Source organism: Drosophila subobscura, chromosome A, assembly GCF_008121235.1.
Source record: "Drosophila subobscura isolate 14011-0131.10 chromosome A, UCBerk_Dsub_1.0, whole genome shotgun sequence".
Taxonomy (NCBI): Eukaryota; Metazoa; Arthropoda; class Insecta; order Diptera; family Drosophilidae; genus Drosophila; species Drosophila subobscura.
Genome location: NC_048530.1, coordinates 5,019,905 through 5,035,473, shown reverse-complemented (window position 1 = coordinate 5,035,473; position 15,569 = coordinate 5,019,905). Strand labels below are relative to the sequence as shown.

General features: G+C 43.4%; 1 protein-coding gene across 18 annotated transcripts in view; it reads right to left on the bottom strand.

The window, feature by feature from the left end:
* The window catches only part of LOC117903743 (disks large 1 tumor suppressor protein), a 39,011-nt gene extending 24,100 nt beyond the window's left edge, over nucleotides 1-14,911 (bottom strand). For 7 of the 18 annotated variants that reach the window (XM_034816108.1, XM_034816111.1, XM_034816113.1 and 4 more), the window contains exons 1-4: nucleotides 11,762-12,744; nucleotides 11,407-11,538; nucleotides 4,900-5,024; nucleotides 4,321-4,509 (exon numbers count right to left, since the gene is read on the bottom strand). In XM_034816108.1, coding sequence (XP_034671999.1) covers nucleotides 4,321-4,509; nucleotides 4,900-5,024; nucleotides 11,407-11,538; nucleotides 11,762-12,692 — 1,377 coding nt within the window. In that variant the 5' untranslated portion in view covers nucleotides 12,693-12,744. Of the gene's footprint in view, nucleotides 1-4,320; nucleotides 4,510-4,899; nucleotides 5,025-11,406; nucleotides 11,539-11,761; nucleotides 12,746-14,443 lie in introns of those variants that run through there. The other 11 variants (XM_034816118.1, XM_034816121.1, XM_034816124.1 and 8 more) reach the window with 6 other exon arrangements.
* Nucleotides 14,912-15,569: the final 658 nt, after the last annotated feature.

The following is a 15,569-nucleotide window of genomic DNA, read 5'->3' as shown; positions in this document are numbered from 1 at the left end:
GTTGTTTTGGCATAGATCAAATGTTGCAGACTTTCTTCCACATGTACTACAGTCGCTGCCACACTGATGCAGACACCCTAACGCCCTTCTACCCTCAACAAAATATATTTTCGCAACATCCAAATATTCCCTAACTAAATTGCATCATGTGGTGTGGGGGTTGGCTCCCCTTAACTTTCTAATTAAAAGCGCAGCTGAAATTTTGCCAAACTGATTTATTTTCAATGGATTTTGGGCCAACTTTGATACGAAATTAAAATTGGTTCTGCTAACATTTGTAACATCTGGCAATTAAAATAGAAAACATGTGGGATACAGGCAAAATATCCATAAAAAAAAAGGAAAAAAGTGTCGAAAGTACAAGAACGCCGTGTACTAAATGTTGGGCTTTCTTTTCCAATACTCGTAGCTGTCGCAGAAATGATTGAAAATACATTTAGACAGGGAACGGACTAGATGCGGTGTCTCTGGTGCAAACCAGAATCATTTTCTCATTTTGATGTTCACACTTTCTTGCGCTTGAAATGTGCATCGTTAAGATGTTCCCCTAACTGAAAGGCACTCTCTTTCCATTCTTTCAGCATACACATACAACATGTGGCCACCTGAATGTATGCAAAATGGTCAAACAGATGGCTTGGTTTTGGGGGCGTCCAAGCGATATTTGGCATGAAAGATTCAATTGAAATTTTGCGCCGAAAGACAGCCAAAGAACGGAAAAGAAAGGTAAAAGTAACAAAGGAGAAGACGTACAACGGCAGGGAAGTCTGAAAGAATGAAAGAAAGAAAAAAAAATGGGAAAAAAGCGTGCCAAAGCTGCCAAAATAAATAGATTGATATATTGTTGTTTTCTTGTTGCTTTAACGATGTTTTCCAATGCCAGGCGTCGGGTCGGGGTCCGTCAGACATGAATGAAAAACTTGGAACAAAATTGAGAGAGTGAGTGTGCTGTGGAATGGGGTGGAAGGGGAGAGTTAATGAAAACAAGCAAAAGCAAAACTCACAACGGAAAACATACACAAACTTAAGAGAGAATATTGGAACGGGCGGCATATTGCCCTGAGGCAGGGCCGGACACTGGCACTGGCACTAGCGTATACACACGTAATATTTGGAAACCTGCCTGAAACAATGCCCCATTCCCCACCCGCGCCCCCAGCCATTTATTCTTCCACCTTCCCTCATCTACAGAGCACACTATCTTCCTGCTGCTGTTGTTGTTCTTTTTGCTTTTGCTTTCTTGTAGACAACATGTCTTACAAATTATGTAAAATGTTTGCATTTTGGCGCCAAAAAAATAGGAGTGATGGTTGGAGGAATGAACGGACATGAGTGATGGACACGCATATGCCGGTGGCAGCGCCCCACACCCTCACTAGAGGGAGAGAGAGAGGGAGAGAGAGAAAGTTGAAGTGTTGGAAGAATAGAAACAGGTCGTCGAGCGGTGGCAGGAAGGAAGAAATGTGTCTCCAGGAGACACGCGATATGCGATTGGCAATAATAGTGACCACAACACAAGGGTTAAACCGCCTTAGATGCGTTTACCGCTACACACACACGCTCACACACAAATACACACATCTAAAAACAAAGCAAAAAACAGCAGAAGCAGCCGAAGTTGTTAAAGCAGTCGAAGCATCGAAGCAATCCAAGCAGTGCAGAGTCGTTGTCGCACCAAAGGTAAAACGAAGAGACGGCAGGCACAGACCAGGACAGAGACAGAGACAGAGGCAGAGACAGACAGACAGAACAGACGAGACGACGACGACGACGAAGCGCGCGCCGCTATGCAAAGTTTAATGCGACTCGACACGTCGACAGCACGACTGTTACTACCGCCTGCCGCCGCCTGCCTGTCTTCTATTAGTATCGAAACGTCTCGCCTCGCCTCGCCATGCCTCGTCTCGCATTCGCCCTCGCCATTGCCATCGGAATCGAATCGCACATCATGGCACCCCGCATGCCAGACGGACGACACTCACCCAACGCCACCCACCCCCCCACGAAATAACCGAAAGCCCCAACCAACCGTTCGGTCGGCGTCGCCAGGCAAAACAAAAGACTCAGCAACAACAACAAAATAGCAGGGGGGGAAAAAAAACAACAAAGCAAATGGAAAAAAGTCGACAGCAGAACCTGGGGTAATCGTTCATTGGTTGGGGCCTGCCAGCAGATCACCCAAAACCCCCACCCGGCACTGTTAACAGCATCCTTATGGATGCCCACTGTGACGCGCTGCTCCACTTCACGCAACCACCCACCGCCACGGAACATTAAATGCGTCCCACTGTGCACCCGATGTGGGTGCAGCGACAGCTGTACGTGAACCGTTTAACCGGTAGCTGGCCCCCGCGTTTACCGTTTACCGATTTCTAACATTTCGCCGTTTCATCGTTGGTCGTTTTGTCGTTTATCGTGCAGTACGCATGTCCCGGGCGGCATCGTCAAAAAACGAAACGGGACGCGTTGGAAAGCAAACAAGGCAGCAGCGAAGACGAATGAGCGTGGGACCAGGAGCCAGGGCAGAGAGAGAGAGAGAGAGAAAGACAGGAAGTGTGAGAGAGAGCAAAAGGTTGTAAATCTGAACCTTTGTGTCTGCTTTTTAATGTGTATGTAAATATGTATAAAGCATAAGCCATAAAGAATACACACAGTGGCAACGACCTGCAGGATACCCCTTAAAAGATTATCTGCAATTTCTGCAGTCATAGAAGGGTTGATCTCTTTTCTAGAGATTAACAAAGATCACACGGACATCAGGAAGAGCCAGCCATAAGAAAATAAATAGAAGTATGCCTCTAGTCCTGCACATTACACAATGCCAGATATAATAATACTTGATAATCTCGCTAATAAAGTAGCCAGAGAGCCTTTACCCATTCCAACTTCAATTTCATTCCCATTCCAATGGTTGGCAGAGTGACAGCAGCTTGTGGGCTTTGCTGCCTGCTAAGCAGTGCATTTGCCCAAGCAGTGTTGCGCTCCCCGTCCGAGGCCTGGGTATCACATTATCACAGAGACAGGAGAGCAGACTGCTTTGAGTTTGAGATTGACGCTGCCTAAGCTGGCGCTCATCACCATCATCGTGTGGCACCCATTGGCACGTGCAGAGTATAGCCATGGGAAAGGAGAGGAAATGGGCATGGGCATTGGGCCGGGATAACCGTTGTCATAGCCACTTGAAGCCCTATCCATGGACAACCTCGAGTGCGGACATTCAACTGGATGGATGGATGGATCTACTCGTGTATTCGCACGCGCCTTCGCCCTTCAGCCGTCAGCCCACTCTTCGAACTTGGGGCCGCCCACCCTGAGACATGTTCAAGAGATTTCAATTTGCTCGGGTGGAGCGGGTGTACAATTGGGTTTGTTCAGGGCATAGTTAGTCCTAAGAGTAACAAATCGAGCAAGTATGAGTGTAGCTACCCCCACCCATTAACCCATTTAATTGAGCTGCAAACTGCACGGATAACTTTTTAAATTAGTTGGAAAATTCTTGGAAACAATTAACGGAGGGATGCTGCTGCATGACGCGTCAACCGTGTAACCGCACTGCGCTCAGAAAAGTATAATTTAATTGCGATTCGCGCGAAAGTTATGGCAGAACTAGATATCGACATAATGTTTAAGGTACAACCATAGTTAAAAGATACTGGGTGCAGCTTTAAGTGGTAAAGTCTTTAAACACGGCAGCTACCGTAAAGGTGTAAACCAGGGCTCGGCACGGCCCTATCCCTGGGGTGCGGAAAAGTGCGCTGCTGCTGCGCTGCCCTCACGTACACGCGTACTACAGTGATTCGTACCAATACCAATATAGTGAAATGTTCCGTTTTGCGTGCGTCTTCACACACATACGCAAAAACGTCTCGTTAATTGTATGGGTGCCGAGCCCTGGTGTAAACTGAAATTAGCACAAAATCGTCTAGAGTTCAACTTTTGGCGATGAAGCACCATGGAGGCATTTGTGGACGTTCTTTCCCAGTGCCAAAAATGCATCCAATATTTAAAGATCAAGATAAGCATTGATCGTATCAGACGCCCGCTCTAGGAGCCTGCCTAAAACTCATCCTCAGTTTAAAATGTTTTCAAGTGAATGTAAATACATACATAATAAAGGCTCAATATAAGTTGAATCAATCGATCCATCTATGCATTTAAAAATGTAATCTTTAATGCGGTTTCAATGACAAAAAGCATATGCAACGCTTAGATATTTCACGTAGAGTTATTCACTGGTAAATGATGTATAAATGAACGTATACTATGCATGATAATGATAATGATAATGATATGTGTGTAATGATTGTGTATGTATCTTACCAAAATCTCTTCCAATTCATTTTTAAATGTTCTGCTGAGGGCCTCGGCATGCGCTTGGGCATTTGTATTGATATTATTCACAATTTGATTTTGATTGAGTGCTGATTGATTTGTCTGATTGGATGATGCATCGTTGGTAAACTCATAGACGCAATTGCGATTTAAATTTGTTGTTGTTGTCTTTATAAACTGTGTGAATAGTTTTCAGGATAGTAATAGTAGTAGTAGTAGTTAGTAGTAGTAGTAAGCATGGAGTGGAAGAAGAGAAGAATATATAGAAAACAGTATAGAGCAGAGCAGAGAGCTGATATGACAGATAGGCAGATATGTAGATATGTTTAGATATGGCATAATAGAACGAGTCTTAAAGCAATGATGATACGAATGATGCACAAACCATAAAATAATTTCATGAAATTTTGGCTAAAACATAAATCTGAAATGTATACTCTTGTCCTTCCTTCATTAATAGATCTTTGAACCCAAAACAAACAAAAAACACACGCCATAATAGATATACTATAATAGATACACATATACTTTCTATATGGGCTTGGAGTTGCATTGTCTTTCACTTACATCGGCTATTTTAACGGCCTGCCCATCCTTCTCCCATTTAGTTGCTATCTGCAATGTCTCTGCTGTCTTTTGCTGTATGCTCTTTGAGTCATCCAATAGGGTCAATTCATAGAATTCTTGTATATCTGCAAATACAGAAAGCAAATGTACAATTATTCACTTGTTTAAGAGAACTTGCATTAGCATCTTAAGACTAACCTAAAACTTAACAAAGATTCAGCAGAAAATGTACCATTTGAGGATTGTGTGATGGTTGGAATAGTCTGCAATTTCCCCATTTAACAGATTCGCAACTCAATTTGCGTCTCTAAAATGTATTAATAGAGCCAGATAAATTACAGGTCAACCGCTTGCAACATTATTCTGCACTCGAAGCAGTCGCTTAACGTGCTGAAACAGTTTCATCTGTTACACATTAAGACCCCTGTACTTAATGTTGTTCTTAAAATAATCCTTCCCCTGTTTAATTTATTCTTACATTAACTAAGTTATCATTTATCATGTTTAGCATTTGTGTAGATACATAAGCGCTTATCTTAATGGAATTGCAATACAAATTCCAATTGAAATGTTTGACTTTTTTTAAGCACAGTATATAGATGTATAGATCGGACAGGATCTCATGTTTTCATTTGATTAATTTATACGCATAAAACAGGTTGAGGAGTGACAGAACACTTGGAGCCAGGATATGCCGCTATTTACCTTATTTTCCATAGTGTAAATCGATTACAAATTGGCACATAAAAAGTGTCCTATTAAATATTAATATGCCAAGTGAAGTATTCTAAAGCTTAAATCCTGCTGACCGCATTGAAATGCAAAGGGTACTGGGGAGCTATTCCACTAGGTGGCATGCGACAGAGAAGCCAGATCGCCGCACAGCAGAAGGCAATCCTCAGCCTCTGGTTGCGCTGACTCATTTAAAAAGGAAAAATCTTTGAATAGGGTTTCCATTCCATTGAGAAGTTAATCCTTAATCCTATACAAACGAATTGTAGCCATAGAAAAGTCGACTTTTGAAGGAGCTCCCTCTTGCAGCTAAAAATCTAGCTGAATGGCGTCGCTGGTCGCGGCTTTTGACGGCTTGTCTCGGTGGTCGAACGGCAGCTAGGAGGCTACCGAGGGAGCACCGAGCTGGCCACAGGTTGGGCATTTTACATATCCATCGAATGTCCATGAGGTGTGCCCTGCTCATTAGCGTTTCGTCATTGTAGTTCTCCTTTACGACAGCGTTACCCGCTCGATGCGTTCGATGATCTTTCCGCAGATTCATTTCCCCTTGGTAGAGCTTCCAGTTTGTTCCCAGTTTCTGTAAGCAAGAGACAATTCTTAAATTTTCTGCTTGAATACGATTCATATTAATTGAGTTGCTTACCCTACAAGTGCGAGACATCCAATCAGCCAGATTTTGACACTCGAAAGAGGCAAACTACTTTCCGTAGTCATCCATCTGCGTTGGGGATCTGTTCGGATTCAACTCAGGAAACTCAGATTATCCCCTTGTGCTTAAACGTGAAGCCAAGAAGAGAGATGAAGAGACTGAGAAAATATCCCCATTATCCCTCATTTAAGCCATCCAATCCGACAGCACCCACAGCCGACTGTGGGACCACAGACAACAGACAACTGGATTACAGATTCTCTTGATTCTTGCTTCTTGAGTAAACAATAAATGGCTGGATGAGTGGCCCAAGTGGCAACGTGGTTAATAAAGTTGAAAACATTGAATACAGATAGCGTTCGACGTGGAATGCATCCGAATGAATAAATAAACAGCAACGATTACGAGGGCGGCCATCCCACGCGACTTGCAGCCACCTCTGGATGCGAAGGAGACTGCAACCCCAGCCACTTGAAACTTTACTTTACTGACGCACTGAGATCTAGAGAGAGTGTTAAATAAAACCAACAAGGTTTTCAATTGTTTAAACACCGAAAAAACACTTGCCATTCCAAGCACAAAAAATACACAAAATATGCACAAGATTCTGCTCGGAAATAACTCTGAAAAATGTGCAGAAATTAGCCATGGATTTAGAAATAAAATAATGATAGCTTTTTGGGGTTTTTAATTAATAATAAGAAACTTTTAATACGAAAACAGAAACTGAGTAGCTGCTTGTGCAGTGTTGCAGCACGTGTCCCTCCATTCTGCACAACAGGAATCAGATTTTAACTTCATTCTAGGCAAAGCAAAAGGTCTTAAATATAGAATAAACCCATTTGGATGCTGTGCCTTAAGAATAAGTTTTGAGATTTAGCAAAAACTTAGAAATTTCCATAAGAGATTCGTGCACAAAATTCACGTTTAAACCATCGTTTGGTAGGTTTTTTTTTCAAAGGGTCATGGTCTCACGCGCTCATCTCTAGCTAGCGTTGATTATTGAAAAAGCTCTCGCGCTCTCTCTCTCTCTGTCTCTCTCTTGTCTCTGCCTCCCCCGCTGGGTATTGCTGGATGGCTGGATGGAAAGTGCGCTGGTGCGGTAGCAAAATAGCAAACAGCGGAAATCAGGAAACTGTCAGAATGCATCTCAAATGCACACATTTCAATGCGCACTGACGCCGGGCACTGACAGGCGGGCCCGACCCGGCCCGATCTCCCACACAGACTGGGGGGCATTGCCGATATGTTTCGCTTCCACAAAACAGTCGAGTGGCCTAAATGGGGGAACGAATTGAATTGAATCGCAACGAATCTAATATGGCTGAACCGAACCGAACTGTGGAGAGCAGAACATAATCGAAGCGCGGCTGAACTTTACAGAAACTGAACAAACAGGGAGAAACGAAATCCATGGCGCCCATTTAATTTCCTGTTCACGACAGCGCGCCACTTGCCTGGCAAAACTAACTGGGAAAAGGGGCAGGAAGAAGGGAATGGAAATGGGAATGGGAACGGGGCTAGGGAATCATTGGAGAGCATCGAATTCCAAACGTTCGAGTAGCGTAATACATATATGAAATGCTGCTGCTCTCATTGAAATGTTCCTCATGGCTGCATAGGAATAGGGACAGAGGGACCTCCGACTGGGACAAGGATATATTTATCGTAATGGTGTCTGTGTGTGTAGGTTTCTCCGCAGAGCAGGAAATGTTTGCATTTATTTGGGCACTTGCAATTGGGAAATGGAACTGTAACTGAAACTCTTAAGGGAGAGAGCTGAGCGAGAGGAAGAGTCAAGAAAATGATTTCAAAGATATTTCATGGCAAAAGAATTTTAACAACCGCTGGACCTGGACCATTGTGCCGAGTGAGCGAGTGTGTCTGACAATCGTTATGCAATCGATTGAGAGCCACTTGAACCCAAAATGAGTTATCGAATGCTTTGGCTTCGGAATGTTTCCTATGGATTCTTCCTGCTCCAGTCGGTTCTGTTCTGCTTCTGTTCTGATGTGTGCTGGCTGCCTGCAGAGTGCTTTGTGTTGCCAACATTTCTGCTTTTCTCAGGCGAATGCCAATGTCATAGCCCCCGGCAGGCAGGAAGGGGTGGGCTCAGGGAGGTTCTGTTTCTGCTTCTGCTTCTGCTTCTGGTTCTGGCCAACAACAGATGATGAAACTCAATTCACCTTCCCTTCGTATTGTTCGCTCTGTGGCCCTCCTTTGAGGAGGCTCATGAAAATCGATACCCAGGCCCCTGATGTGTATGTGTGTATGTGTGTGTGTGTGTGTGCTGGAGAGCCCAGGTCTCAGTCAGAGATAAACCGAATTCTAGGCCAATTAAATTCGGATTTTGGCCTGCACATGCTAACAGCTCACACACACCCGACAGCCGCCACAACCCACACACACCACCCCACACCCCCACTCATTCATCTTTCTGTGCTCCCTGTGGCCTCTGACTCGGGCTTATACTTTTGGCTACCACTTCCATTCGCTTTCTCTCTGTCTCTCTCCGGAGTGTCAATTGGTGGCATGAACTTTAAGCATCTCCACTTATGTACAAAGGTGTCTCGCTCTCGCTGTGTGTGTGCTTAGGTATCTCCGTGACCAAAAAAATAGTCAAATTCCTTGACTTGTATCAACTTTACTTTTTGGCTCATTTTGAAGTTGAAAATTGACAAACTTCATGACGATTTGGGGCCGCCTCTCCTACGTTTCTGCGTTTGAAGCTTCTCTTGCACTCAATTTGATCAATTTAAGTTTAGGAGTTAAGAATTTAGAAGTTCTAGACTCAAAGGTACATTAACTTCTCTGCTGCAAGAAGCTCTAGTGCCTCTCAATCAGCTTACTAAAAAAGAAGAAAGTAAAAACTTGCCACTTGTTCCTGCATTTTCCCCACTCATCATGTACTTGATGTCTGTCATGCAAGTAGGAAAATTGTTGAAATATGCACAAGGAATTTCCAACTCTCTAATCGTTTCATTTCTCTGATATCTGCCACAATAAAAAACAGGAAGCTACAACTTAAACCGAAGTTCAAACAGTCCTTTTGCAGTTTCAAATCCAAAGTGTCAATTGGAGCACCCGAAAAGCCTCTACAATCTCTAAGCCGCTTCGAACATGGCTCAATGGCAAATAGCAAGGACGAGCCAGAAACAGCTTTTACTCGCACACAGGCACCAGGTAGGGGCTTTATTCAAGCCTCAGGTTGATATCACATGCAGTTGATGACCAGCCTAGGCCATGTCATGTGATTGGAGATTCTTCAACCAAGTGGACGGGGTAGATGCTGAGGGCTGAGGCCAGTGGCTGTGTGGCTAATGCCAAGTTAATTATTTCCACAGAGTGCATTCACACTCACACGCATGCAAAGAGAAAGCTCTCAAACTCGTCTCCTTCCACTTATTGTTTCACTTTATCTGCATTCTCCTCTGTCACCACCTCATCTGTGGCTGGGCACTCGGAACGACAAGGGAACACAGAGAAACTGTAACAATGTTTATGCGATAACATTATTTCATGATGTGTGTGCACCCTGAAATAAGGAAAATCTTTATTGGACAAGGCAAGTTTGCCTTGCCTTAAAGCAAAAACATATAAACATATAAATAAATATTAAATTAAAGTGATTTAATTATTAAAATTCATTGAAATGAATATAGTTTTGATACTAAATTAATTAAATTCACTATAATTAATTTTGTTAAATATATGAAATAATATTTAATCTCAATTAGAAAGCTTTATTTACCCGTAACTATTGATATTTACAGCTGCATCTGTTTTAATTTGTTTTTCAAGCTCTTTCTGATTTATTTTTAGCTATTTATTTTGGCTTTTGCTTAAATTTAAAAAAAAAAGGTTCACAAACTATGGAAAAATACAAAATGAGCATACAAAATGCACACTAAATGGTCTCCCGTATAAACGGAAGCGTATTTAAGAAACTTTGACAAGCAGCAGTAACTGTAACGGAGAGGACGGACAGAGAGAGAGAGAGAGTAGGTACCAGACCAGACCACCAACAAAGTGTGCCGAAGAAGAACAAGCAACAACAAAGTGAGAAATAGAAGAAGAAAACTTGGAAGTGGAAGCAGAACCAGAAGAAGAAGAATCAGTAACAAAGTAAGAAGGAAGAGGCAGTACCACGATGAGAAGAAGAAGGTGGAGGAGGAGGCAGGCATCGACTCGAAATGCTAGATATGGGCTACAGAACGGATTATGCAACTGCTGCCTGACAGGGCACGCGGCATCGGTGGCGGCACACAGTGGTTACCCCATGAGAATGATGACGATGATGGTGATGATGATGATGATGATGCCACACAGTGGCAAGTATATAGGGAATGGAGGCCATGGTTCAGGCACACGGGCATATACGGAGAGAGCGAACCAACTTTTGCAAATTATACAACAGGCAGAAAAAAAAAAATAGAAAATAAAGAAGAGTCCCACAGAGCAGACACAATGGCCGGCAGCCTGCCCCTCAAAATGGATGGATACACCCGGCAACGAATGTCCCTCACAACGAATGGGACACAGGGGGGCCCAGCAGCAGCAGCAGCCGCGGCAGCGGCACGGAACACTCAAGCGACAAGCTGCGACCGTGACTGCGCTGCTCTGCTCTCCGCTGCTCTGCTCTGCTCTGGGCGCTCGCTCGCTCTGCCTGGGCCTCTGTGTTTTGACCCAAATCCTATGCAATAATATCGCTCTCCCTCCCTCTCTCTTCTGGCTGTTTTTCGTTGTTGTTTTTTCGTTCGCTGTCAAGTGGAAATAATTTCAAGCCCAAAAGAATAGAATAGAAATGAAAAGACAACCAAATATCGATTGGGCGATAGGCAGAGACAGAGCCAGTGGCAGACCGGAACAACTACTAACGGGATCTTCTTCCAGTTCGATAAATTCTTTCTTGCGGTCAACAAAAAACAGAAACACACAACAAAACTGTTGGATGTGCCTTGCACCTCTGATATGAATACATCGATAATTCGTTGTTTAAATAAATCCATTTTGGGAATCGATAAATGCTATATAATCCATAAGTGAGAGTCCTGTTCTTGCACTCCTTATTATCTAATCTAGCTTAACTAATAATAGTTGCCAGAGGGCAGGGCATTACTCACCTAACAGCGCTTGAAACAAGCGAGACTTAAATATGCGTATAACGCGTTCGATTGCAATACGCAGCGCTCGATCCTGAGGCTCGGAGAGTCGGGCATGGTAATCCTCGAGCAATTCCAGAGCCCGATGAGCTTCTGCAAAAGATCAAAGAGCAAGAAAATCGATTGAATAAATTTCAATTAAATATAATGTAAATATGTATAAATTATATATGTAAATAATGGCTATCATGGCAGTGTCTGTCATTTTTCCCAATAGTCCATCCAATCTCCAACAATCCTTTGATTCTATAGTAAGTTTTTCCCATTCTGATTCTCATCTGCTCTTTAAGTGTTCCCATTAAAAGAAATTCCGTACTTTGTATTACCGCAATACGTTCATCCTCCTCCTGGCTTTGGCCCAGTTCCAGTCCGGCCTCGCCAAACACCGTTGACCAGAAGCCACGCTGCTCTGCCGGCAGTCCAGGCCCTCCCGGCGGATGTGAGGATCGCTGCTTTGGCTTGGGCTTGGCCTTCTTTGGGGGGGCATGCAGCTGCTGCTGCAACTGCTGTTCGGACTGCGACTTCTCAAGGTTCTCTCGTTCCAGGGTCTCGATCATGGCCCGAAAGCGACTCAGCTCCATGCGCAGGCTCTCGGAGCTATTGCGACTGGAGGAGGAGGGTGAGGCGGACAGCAGCAGACGAGAACGCGCGGCTCCGCCTGAGGGAGCCGCCTCCCACTCGTCCCGCGAGGCATCGCTCTCGGATTTCTCAAAGTAGCCGGACTCCACATCCGGTGTCCGTTGCTCGCCGGCTGTCGACGATAGCATGTGGCCGTACTCGAGGAGATCCTGGGCCGAGTAAAAGCATTCGATCGACTCGCGTACACTGTCACGCAGCGAGGAAGGACATTTCAGGGGTTCCTGTTCCTGCCCTTGGTCCTGCTGTGGCTGCACGACTCCAGCGGATTCCTCCTCGCTCACAAATGATGTTGCGGTTGAGGTTACAGCGACGTTGACATCGATTTGTTCTTGAATTTCTATGGCTTCCTCATCAGTTTGCAGCAAGACAACCACTGGGGCTGTGGGCTGTTGTTTCTCCACCTGAAACGGCTCCTCCTTCTGCTTCTGCGCTGGCAGCAGGGACTCTTCCTCCTCCGGCTCTGCCTCATCATCCGCTGGCGAGGAGTCCTCCCCCTCATCATCATCGTCGTCGTCGTCGTGAAAAGTCTTCTCATCGCTGCTGAGCAAACCCTCGTTGGGATCGCTGCTCTTCTCCCGCTCAGAGCCCGAGTCCGTGTCCGAATTCATTCTCAAAGAAGCCACCACTCTTCAGGTCGAACCACCGCACCGCACTGGACTGTGTCTGACCCAGAGTCTTTTGCTTTATAATATACCAAATAGTAGGTGTCTGTTCTGCCCCAAAGAGTACCCGGACCAGGCCCCAATAAATCAATAAAGATTGACTAAAATTACGTATGCCTTTTGAGCTGAATTCTGTGTAGTTCTTACACAATTCTTACACAGTTCTTCTGCTCTCTGTTATATGGACTTAAATAACAGTTTTTTCGTTCCCCCCTTTGGGGGTCATCGGTCATTTCTAACGCTGTGCCTGTGACTGTGCTTGGTGCCTCTGTCATCTGTCGCATTGCCAACAAAAAATTAAACACATTATTTATTATTATAGTCGCGAGTCAAACAATTTTGATTATACACCACGAGACATTATAACAAATCAAAATACACAAGAAGATACTTTTTGCTACCATATAGATAGAGATACATGTATATTGGGATCTGTGTATCTGTGGCAGCACGCGTCAGACGCTGACGTTGACCTTCACTTTGTACACTTGAAAGGAGGCTGCTTGCTCTTTGCGGAATAGTTTTCTGTCTCTTGAAATGCCATTTATGATGACACAATAATGAGAATATGTATTGAGAAAGTTTTCCGATTTCAATGTGGTTTTTATTGTTTACCATCCACATAAATTCGAACCCAACGGCAAAGTCATCTCTTGATAAATTTATGTAAAAACCCTTTTCAAGTATTCTATAAAAGTCTATAAAACGAATGCATTAATCATCAGTCTTCCCGTTTCCCATTCATTTCTCATTTGTTTACCACTTCCTGATGCTTTTGCTTACTGCAGTTCGAATAAGCGTAAACAAACGATGCCAAATATCGGAAATCTGAAACTACCAAAATACCAAAAGGGGAACCAAGCCAAGTGCTTGCTCAGATTTTGAAACCCAAGCGATTGAATGAGTCGGTTGTTTGTATACAAAAAAGACTCCCTAGTAGTTTCTGAGAAAACTGCTTTAAAATAATAGTAAAATGCTGATGATATTGGGTTGCTTTTTATCACAACGGGCCGAAGCCGGCTCATGTTGATCCGCTGTAACCTAACCTAACCTGGGTTAATAAATAATAAATAAATTTGTTTATGGAAAAGCGCAATAATTCCACAATTATTTATCGAAAATATCATAAACTACAAGCTCAATTAAGGCACAGAGAAAAGCCGCATTAAATTAAAGCTGAAAATGATGGAAAGAACAAACTTCACCTCATAAAATAGATTCAATTTAATTTCTATACAAAAAGGGAACACAAAGACCCTGTGGTAAGTCCCTAATTATTACAAGTTAATATTACAAAGTACAACAAAAAGAGTTCCCTAATTGCCCACATACTTTATCTGTATCTGCATCTGTTTCTACGTGCGTATATCCTTTTTGTTGCAGATGTGAAGCGCATTCCAGCCACAGACATTCTACCCAAAACCCCACATAAGCTTCCTTTTGGGTGGAAGAGGGATTACTGGTAGGGGTACTGTACTTTCCAGGTAATACTCTCGTGGAGACCACAAGGTAGAGTGACAGCGAGATGATGAAAACCACCAGAGAATGAGAGAGCGATAGAGCGATAGAGCTCTCCAGATGATGAGGATGAGGATGAGATGCTGATGGTAGATGGTGGGCCATGGAAAGGGAAGGAGATGGAGAAACAGCTTCGCTTCTCGTATACAGACACAGAAAATGGCAAATATTTCGCTTACCTTGCTTTTTCACTGGCATTCTGTGGCTGTGGTGGCTGTTGTTGTTGCAGTTGCAGTTGCAGTTTCTGCTATGGCTATGGCTATGGCTATGGCTATGGATGGTGGTGGCTTTGGTGGCTATGGTGGCTGTGGCGGTGGTGCAGCAGCAGGAGCTTTGAGTGTAGTCCAATGCTGCCGTAATCTGTATAGCGTATGCCGTAATTTTGAGTATATTTTCCTTTCCTCAGTTGTATTCGTATTCGCCGTATGTGGATTGAAGTGGAGTGGAGTGGAGTTGAGTGGAGTACAGTTGGAGTAGATTATGGTGGTACTTATCAAGATACAGATATTAATATGGCTTATCCTTCGCTTTTACGATTATTGGATTAATTTCGTGTTGCACGCACCGCAGCACCACTCATTCATTCCATGAATGAAATTCGGTGTCGTGTTTTGTGTCTTGTTTTATGTACAAAATATACCGTGTCGTTTTTTGTTACTTTTGTTTTGTTTTTGGCTTTCAATCGAAGTTTGGTTTTGGAGATTTTATTCAGTATTTTGTTGTTTTTTATTAGGTTTTTTGGTTTTTTACTTTGTGTGTGCGTTCACGGTTTCTTTTCGGGAATCTCTCTCACATTTCATAATATGTATTTCATGTATGATGTATAAGCTCTCTCACTCTCTGTCACTCAGAGATCTCTTCTGGCCATTACACTGTACAACAACACACAAAACAACAACAAAAAATCCACTTCGGTCTCTGAAGGCAGGCACTCAACTCTCATGCATTTGATCGCTTCACTTTTCGATTTTCTTCTTTGATTTTGCATGAGGATTTCACTTCATTCCGTCACCATCTAAAAGGCAAAGGCAAAGGCAAAATATTTGTTTGTATTAAATATTTTATATAAAGGTATTTAAAGCATAATTAAAACTATCAGCTTTACTGGGAGTCTATCAGACTGCCTCATTCATGGAAAACACCACCCAACATGGTCTTTGATTATCACAATTATTTTGTACTGGGAATCTGTGGGAAATTCTCGGGAATTTAGACGGGACCAGTCAATGGTTATATAGAGTTACGCGAAGATGACTCCTAGAAAGGTTTTCTTAGAAATGATTCTGTTATTGTGCTTGAAATCTA